Source organism: Aulonocara stuartgranti, assembly GCF_965226115.1.
Source record: "Aulonocara stuartgranti genome assembly, chromosome: 20".
NCBI lineage: Eukaryota > Metazoa > Chordata > Actinopteri > Cichliformes > Cichlidae > Aulonocara > Aulonocara stuartgranti.
The window spans coordinates 4,115,683-4,124,852 of NC_138956.1; the positions used below are offsets into that span (position 1 = coordinate 4,115,683).

At 43.8% G+C, this 9,170-nt stretch overlaps 1 protein-coding gene across 1 annotated transcript; it reads right to left on the reverse strand.

Moving 5' to 3' along the window:
• Positions 1-1,806: 1,806 nt before the first annotated feature.
• rbm15 (RNA binding motif protein 15) lies at positions 1,807-6,587 on the reverse strand. The gene has a single exon (XM_082517963.1). It carries the CDS (start codon positions 6,415-6,417, stop codon positions 3,850-3,852), a length of 2,568 nt encoding a protein of 855 aa, XP_082374089.1. The 5' UTR covers positions 6,418-6,587; the 3' UTR covers positions 1,807-3,849.
• Positions 6,588-9,170: the final 2,583 nt, after the last annotated feature.

Below are 9,170 nucleotides of genomic sequence, written 5' to 3' on the forward strand. Positions count from 1 at the left end.
TTCACTTGTAATTTAGTCAGAGTAATTAAGATCTGCACAGGAATCCGCAACTACAGGTTACAAATGCAGTCGAGTGAAAAAAAAAAGGTCTCTAAATCTCGTATGAGCATACTGATACATACTCAAAGCACCTCAAATTTCATACTAAAGGATTTGTTCAATAATGCATTCATTTATCACCAATGCTTAAAGCCATCTTTTGCCACACAATAAAAGAATGAGATCCTTATAACTGAATTTATACCAGTAACTTCACAGAGCACAATATTAGTGTTGCCTTTAGTGCCTGACAATCAGTGACATGATTGATCTCTGAAAGAATGATATTGACCTGAAAGCTGCAGAAACAATACCCAGGATTTTGTACGTGATCTAGAGGTGTGGCAGTTGCAGTAGCCTAACAAGCAAATGTTTCCACATAATTTATTAAATTTTAATTTGCAATTGTTGAATTGGGACAGTTTATCTTTTTATTTAGCTTAATCTTAAAACTGGCGACGGTCAGCGCAGTACTGTATTCTCATTCTGTCCTACATGCCCTTTGGGATTCATGCCAATTGTCATTAAAGAAAAATAACCCCAGTAATGAAAATCACCGTGCTGCTGTCCATTTGTTATTGGAAAACGTGAGGTGTTGACACTCAATACTCACCACTGCTGCCAAAGCCAACGATACAGACCTGGCAGGCAGCGCTCGGTCACCTTACTCACCATCGTGCTGTCTCTGTACAGCAGTTTTAGTGATAGCAGCTCTGTATGGTGTCAGGTAGATGGTGAGAGAGGAAAGCAGGTGCTCCGTGGTCCTCAAGATGGCAATGTTTCTCTAGTGAAGCAAGGGCTCATCCTCAGCACAGAACACAGCATTTGCTTTCACACTAACATGACTATAACAGGTTGTTGGGGGAAATGGAAGCTTTCTTTCCTCTTTTTTTGTCTACAGCGGTCTTAAACTTATAAAAGGGAATTGTCAAAATAAACAAGTCTCCTAGATGAATTTGGGGAAGTGGTGAGGTGCATCGTAGATTCCTTCCAGCGATGCAAAAAAAGGGTAAAGGATTAGGCCTGCTTGTGTTTCAGCTCCATGCAGCAGCAGCAGACCTCGGGTGATGACGGCATACGACTTCAGAAAAGCAAACGAGCTTCCTCACTCGTCTCCTCGGAGAGAGTTCAATCAGAGGAGAACACAAACAATATTCCTAGCTGAGGTTTGGCCCAATCCTCTTCCCTGATACAAACATTTAGTCAAATCAACTCATATAACTGGGCAAAGTGTAATAAAGACAATCAGCCCAGTGGTTCAGCTTGGCCTCTGCAGTGAGAGTGACAGCATGAACTGTAGATGCTATGGAAATTTCAGAGCGGCGTCGCCCACAATCTCCCGAGTGGAGTGTGCGACGGAGGTGATGAGCTTCCCTCGCCTCGTATTCAGACCCAGGAACACTGCACATGAAACCTTTAGAGTAACAATCACAGGAGACAACAGGATACTGGCACGTGCCGCCACTGCAAACTGGACTCTGGCTCCTCGATCCTGATCAGTCATTCGCATGCCAACAGGAACAGTTGAGGACATAAGCAGGAATCGTGAGGGAGGAAGTAATTTAGGCAACTGAGGAGGTCAGAACTGGCCTGCAAGTAAGCAGCAATCCTCACTCGAAATGGGGGTCTCTCTTCACTGGTGCTAAAACTGCAAATCGTCTCCCCTCTCGTGTGCAGAAACAAAATTTCAAGTGACAACTCCTTTTTCGAAACACAATAAGGTACGGGCAGCTCGTTTCTTCAATTCACTTCCATCGAAGAAACATGTTTCCCTTCAAATGAACAATTTATTGATAATCGGTCACATTAAGTGCCCAAATGCACTTGCAGGTATGTGAACAGCTTCGCATGGGCTCTACGGATTTTCCTTCCCCATGACATCAAAGTGTACATTGCTCAATTTTTCCATTTTAAACAGAAGTCATCACAGGTGCAGATGGGCTACACAACTTAAAAGCTGCCTCATCAGTGAGGACTCACAACCACCAGGGTGCCTTCTCTGCAGAGGTTTTCAGCTCTGTGCTCGTCTCCTCAAGAGTCCAAAGCCGCAGTGGGTGTGATGTTCACATATACAACAATTTTCTTTTCTTTTTTCCCCCCCCACATATAAATGTTTTCAATACATATTAAACCAAATTCAGCAAATTATAGTGCATGGCAGGTTACTACTACATGGCAAAACTACACTGGCAAAACAAAACAGGGTAGGCCTTGGGGAAAAATAAATAAATGTTGGCAAGCGTGAGTGAAATACTGTCAAATTTAGACTGCTAAAATAAAATCAACATTAACTGTTAAGATACCTCTAAAACTATAAAATTGCACAGACCTACTTACTGTACAAATATTAGGTTTGTACTGGCATATTTAATATTATTATTATTGAAGGACCTACTGGTTTTAGGGTAAATAAATGAAGCAGTCTGTCAAATCAACACAAAATCCTCTAAGCTTTTTATCCATTACTATTATACTTTTTCATAGTTCACATTTTCACAACCATTTCTAAAGACAGGGATGCACAAAATAAAATATTTTGTGAAAAAAAAAAAAAAATGTTAGTAGCTGTTTTTTTGTTTTGTTTTTTAAACTACGCTATGTGTAATGGGCTGTTCCCTTGAAAATAAATTCTGTTAGTATTCAGCATTTCATACAGAGTTGACATGACCATTTAGCTTTACCAGTGGACTCACACTGAGTTCATTGTCTATCTTGCAATTTTGGCGTTCCAATTCAGAGGAGTACAAGACAAATACACCTAAACCCAAACAAGCCTGAACATAATCTGTACTTTTGTTCCAAACTGAATTTCTAATGCAATTAAACTGAGCTGTATCTAGGAAAGTTGAATCTGCTGACCTTCACAATGTTTTCCAGTTTTCAAAATCCACAGCGACAGACAAGCATGAGCATCGTAACACTTAAAAGGCATTGCACAACTCTTCCTCAGTGAACCACACTTCATTTGCCTGACTTTTTGTTAAGGATGAAAATAAATGAGAGATGGGACAACGCTGTAATGTGGTGGGTGAGAGAAAAATTGTGCAACATGTTTTGACCTTGAAATGTAACCAGAGATAGTTCACCGACCCTCTAACACAAAAAAAGAAAAGAAAAACAATTCAAATCGCGTTTGTCTCCCTTCATCAAAAAGTGGTAATAGTAGACATATTATTGCACTGCAATTCAAAGCTTTGAAGAAAAAAAAATTGTATTTTCTGAAAGCCTGGTGCAAATATCAGGACACAATAACAGCACCTGTTTGTCTAATGCATGACATTATAATAGAAACATGTCTTCTTCTGTTACTGTTAGCGCCCTGTGGAAGGTGAGGTTTCAACACAGAGTTTGTGGTTCGATTTTAAATGGAGCTGTTATTGTGTCCCCTTCTTAAACTTCTAACGCTCCTGCTTTTTCTTTTTTCCTTTTTTCTGTTGCAGACCTGGATGGCTAACATTTTAAATCTGCAAATGAACTACAAAGAAAAATATAGTCTGCATGACTTCTCTGTTCATAAATTAAGCTTACTAAACTTTAACCGCTTTACAGAATTTTGGCTAAATTACTGCAGATTGATGATTGTGACTGACACCTCTGAAAAGTAACTTCAGAAACACACATACTTTTAGCTTTGCAGGGGGGCACTGTTTGTCCTTTAAGTGGTTTACATGGTAACATAACACTCAATAACCATACTAGTGTACTCCATGATGCAGAACACACAGCATGCAATAGTTACTGACATACAGCAGATCCTTTTTTTTTTTTTTTTTTTTTTAATTCCATTTGAATTTAGTGTGTTTTGTTTCTTTAAGATGCTCCGCGGACCACAATCATGACTAGATAGTCCTCTTCACTTTTTGCCAGAGCTTTGGCAGAGGAATCCAGGAACTGCTGGGAGAAATCACAGGGAGGGAAAGCATGAAGAACCCCTGTGTTGTCTTTATCTCTGCTTCCTCCCACAGGCAGGCTGATGACTCCAGCCGCTTGTTTTTGGTTGAGGTAGGACACCAGGTTGCGAAGCGGCCGCTGAGTTGAAGCTGCAGGGTCAGATGAAGATGCATCCTCTGTGGTGCCGGGAACCGCCAACAGGATTGCGTAGCCGCCCGGACCTGCCACCTTGATGCGCCGAGACACCTCGTCGAGCTTGGGCTGGTCCAGCCGGAGTCGCTGCGTGATCTTTAGCTCGCTCACTCGCCTTCCTGTAGCGCTGTCGACAAGCAGGTCGCTGGCGACGTTGTGGTCTCCCTCTAACAGGTGCATGTTGGCTGGAAAGTTGCTGTTCTTCAACAATAGCATACCATGCCAGGCCAAACTGAGTTTGGTGCCATCCAGCTTGGATGGCTGGCCTCCCTTTGAGCTGCTCTCAGAACGTTCTCTCTTGGCTGGTCCTTTGCCACCATCGATTGCCTTGCGCTTGCGCTCTCCAACTGCTGAAATAATGTTGCTTGAAAGTCCCTTATCAGACAGACTCTGGCTTTTGGGCCTTCGGTCTGACACGCTTCTTTCAAGGCTGCTGTGGCGTTCTGTCGCAGGAGAGGCTCTCTCGCCCCGCAGGGGGCGTTCTGAGTCACTAAAGCGCCCCCCATCTCTGCTGCTGCCTCCAGGACTGGCATCTGGAGAAGCACGTCTGCGTCTTACTGTCCTCTCAGTGCTGTCAGGGGAGTGGTCTATGTGGCGTCCGTCCTCCAATATGCGCCGCTTTCGAGCAGGCTCTCGCCCCTGCAGCTCTCTTTCCAAAGACCAGGGCTCACGAGTTCGCCTCTCACGGTCCAAATGCTCCAGAGGCTCAAAAGGTGAGGCACGTACTCGCTCGCGAATAGCAGGATTGGGCCAGTCAGTTCCAGGAAACAGCTCTCTCTCCCTGAAGTGAAGCGGCGGTGGAGTTCGTTCCCTGACCCTCAGTGGTTCAGGTGTGGCACGGTGGACAAATGACTCAGCCACCATGTCAAATGGTGGTATTGGGAGAGGCTGCAGGAACTGCTGCTGATAACGATGTTCAGTGTCTGCAAAGTCCACTCTAAGTCTTCTCTCTGGACCTCCCAGTGGGAAGCCTCTCATGTGTGTGCATGCTGCTTGTGCAGCATCTAAACTTTCATACTGAATATAGGCCCAAGTGTCCCCTTTTCTGTAGTCAATGGTCCTTATAGTGCCAAAGCGATCAAACTCTCTTGCCAAGGCAGCTAAGGGAACCCAAGGTCCAAGACCACCCACCCACAGGCGCGTGGTTGGTGTTGCTTTCCCATAGCCTATTTTTATGGGATTGCGGCCCACTATTTTACCAGACATGCTAAGCTTAGCACGATGAGCCATGTCAAGATTCTCAAATTTCAGAAATCCATACGTGCTGGTTTGCCCCCGTGTTGGTCTCTTAATGTCCACTTCTGTTATGACTCCAAACCTGTCAAAGGCCCTCCTGAGGTCTGCTTCTGTGACAGTTATATCCAGATTGCCTAAAAACAACGTCCTGTTAGCTCTTTGGTCATCTTCTGGAGAAATAAAATCCTCTTCTCGGAAAGCTGCCCGTTCTGCAATGAAGGCTGGGCGTGCTCTGGCTTCAAACAGAGCGAACTCCCTATCCCGCTCCAGTTCTCTCGGCAAAGGTGGGGGTGGGGGTGGAGGAAGCCGTCCCAAGGCTAGCTGCTGCAGCCGGTAGTCTCTATATCCCAGCCCGGTGGGCGAGAGGGGTCTCTGCAAATGTCTGTGGCTTTGAGCCGCACCGTACACGTCTCTCTCCACCGGAGACCGACTTCTCCTCCGGTTGATGTAGACCGCCTCGATTTTCAGCGGCCGGTCGTACAGCACCAGCCGTCCCCTGGCGTGCTTAGCCGCTCTGGCGTCCTCCGGCTTCCTAAAATTTACGAAGGCTATCCGCTCGTCGTTGCTACGACCTATCTTGACGCTCACATCGCCAAATTTTTTAAATTCGTGAAAGAGTCCGTCCTCGATGTCCTCGTCGCTAAGCTGAGTGCCGAGGTCGCTGATTTTAAGCGTTTTGTACTCACTCTCTGTGCTGGGTGGCTGCAACCGCGGCTCACCCCGAGAGGTGGTCCTTGGTGAGGCTAAATCCAGCGTCAGGCTCAGGTTGTGGTTTTTGCCCACGGAGCTCGCTGCAGCGGCGGCGGCAGCTGCAGACTGACAACTGTGATTATTTCCAGTCCGGCTGTGACCGTCGAAATCTCGGTCTCTTTTTTCCCCGAGGAGACTCCGTCTTGTCGAGCCGCCGTCGCCTTTGGACGAACTGTTTCCATTATTACTCCCACTGGAAACGGACAGAGCCCCCATTTTCTTGCTGGTCGGATGGCATCCTCCCCTGTCTCGAATATCGTCCAGGGCCCGGGAGCGTTTTTTAATCGGCGACCGCTCTTTACCTTTCATTTCGGCCCACTCGGTGTCGACCGTCGGGACACTTGCTCTTCCTTGGTGCGATTTTTTCTGCAATTTAATGCAGAAATTTACTGAAGTGAAAAACAGGTTTATTCACTGACCCTGCGGCAAAACAACAACAGTCGCCATTTTGTAAAGATTAGCTCGAAGACCCACCCCTTCGTTCTGATTGGTTAGAAAGTGGGTGGGAAGCTTTAAAGCGCACGTCAATCACCCAGCGGCAGGCACTATATTTTTTATATTTTCTTAATAAATTGAGTATAAAATAAAAAACTAATAAATAAGTTATCGAAATTGTTTGTGTTTGTTTAAATATAAACGTACATTTTACTTTATTTGTATTTTGTATTCCTTTGAAATTTCAGAAAAGCTTTTACCTTATTAAGACACTTGCATTGTCATATTATATTTTTATTTTGTTGAGCTGTATGCTATTCTACTTATTTAAATAAAAGTGGCCTATTTGTTAGGTCTAAATGGCTGCACCTTAAGACTTAAGATAAATCTTATTGCTTATATCACAACGCCAGTTTCTGCTGTCCATTCACTGTTAACTGTAGCATAATACTGTGGGCAGGTTTTGTAAGAATATTATTCATTTCGTTTTTCCCGGGAGGTGAGACTTAATTATGGTGTCGGGGCCAGCAGATAATCCTTTTATCTTCAATTAGATCCAATACCACAAGATGGCAGTATTGAACAGAAAGTGCAGCAGCCCACTCCCCTTAGCGTTGAGCGGAAAGGGCCTTTCCTGGCAACTATATGAGCAAATCAAGCTGCTGATATTGACTAATATCTGCTACAGTGTAGGCCACATGTAGCAGTAGATATTACAGCCTTTTCATGGAGACGATTAAAACACTTTAGTTTTTAAGTTGAAAGCATCACAACCTACTAATGTCTGCTCTTTAATGTCTCACAGTATTTCCCCATTTTTTACAAGTCATGCTTTGGCTCAAATCAAGCACTGCTGTTTGCACTTCGGCACAAACATTTTATATTCTGAATATTTGATCTTCTCGAATGAACTGCCAAAACATTTTTCCTAGCGATAAAATTTTGGAAGCAGCCTTGACAAACTGCTGAAACCGAGTCAATCACACAGTGCACTACTTTGTTTACCTTAGTGGGATATGTTAAATAAAAGTAGCTTATCTGTTGTGTCTCAATAGCTGCACCTTGAAGCCAAGATCAATCTTGTTGAGATCAAAGCTCAGAGCAGTGGCCAGCAGTCAGCTTTACAGACTTTAATGAGCCTTAAATCATATTTTTTTAGTCAAATAATGAGGCCGAGGGTATACTAGCTTCCAGGCTCTTGTGACAGTCTACAGCTAGCAACCGTGACATACTGAGTGATGATTAGCTCTAGCATTGTGCAGCGATGACTCATCATTTTTCATTTCTTTCTGAAAAACTCATAGAGGCTCTTTGGATCCTGATACATTGATTTAACACAGATCAAAGCCAATGCAACAGCATGATAACTTTAATGAGAGCTTGATGAAAACCTATGGCCCCCTATAGTGAAATGACATCACCGTGTGTTCACTCTGAGACATTTTTGAAGTAGAATAAGCCAAACTATGATCATGAGCCCCTGAGTTAATCTATTACAGCTGTTCTGACTGTTTTAAGGAATAAAAATATCAAAATCAGTAAACCACCAAGCTTCCTCTTTTGTTTATGGGTGGATTTGATTAACCTGCTCACACTGTAAAAATAAATATCAAAATTAAGCTCTGATCCACCATCTGCTATTTCTCTAGCTTTCCTAAACACAGCAATCTCCTCAACCCCTTATCCCTTCTGACAGGTCTTCTTATCTTCTCCTCTTAATCTGGGAATTAATCAGGGGGACTATGTGACTGCAGTGAGAGCTGCCGTCTCCCAGGGACTGGCTGGAATTTGAAGCTGTGGGTGTGGAAAGTGTTTCTGATGGCTTTCTGCATTCTTCTATTGGAACCACATGTTAGTGGCTCTCAGGAAACTCCGGCACAGACTTAGGGGAAGGCAGCTAATCCGCCCCTGCATCGCTGTCAAACCGAAGCAGGCAAAGACAAAGGGGAGCCAATATATTCCCCTGAAAGCCATGCACACTCCCGGGGAGTGAGTTCAGCTTGGCGGGACTTTGTCCCACAGTGAAACTCTTTTTCTCAATTCACATCAGTCTCACAGATTGAAATGTTTGCCAGTTTGACATGAATGCACTGGAATTTAGTAATTCACACCATATGGGATGTACCGTGCAATTCAATGTTTCCTTGACAATAACATAAATTGTTTGGGGAGATTTTTCTGAAAACGATTATTAGGACAGCATTCAGGATAATGTGAGTATATTCTGTTCTATTCTGCTTGTACACATGGATGCAGAAGACATTTGACCTTGACCTGGCCTCAGCATACAAAATATGCTGCGAGCCACAGTAATCGATTAAACACCTCACATGGTAGGACATGCATGACAAATACATAACCATCTGTGGTTATCTACTTTATTATCAGTAGTGAAGTGTGGTCACCAGGTTAGTTTTTCCATTATGAACCTGCCACTTTCCCCTGATGCATGGAGTGCAACTTGAAGTGAAGCCTAGCGGGCTGCACATTCACTCTGTACACTTTCCGCACAGCAGAAACCTTTTTTTTCTCCACAGTCTGTAAAGTATTTTTACCTCATAACCACATTGCCAGTTATATTTGCATCGCAAACATGGCTATTATTTTGCAAAAGAGTCATGGCTAAA

Coding starts and splice junctions, on each gene's coding strand:
- rbm15 (XM_082517963.1), bottom strand. CDS start 6,417: ATGAAAGGTAAAGAGCGGTCGCCGATTAAAAAACGCTCCCGGGCCCTG.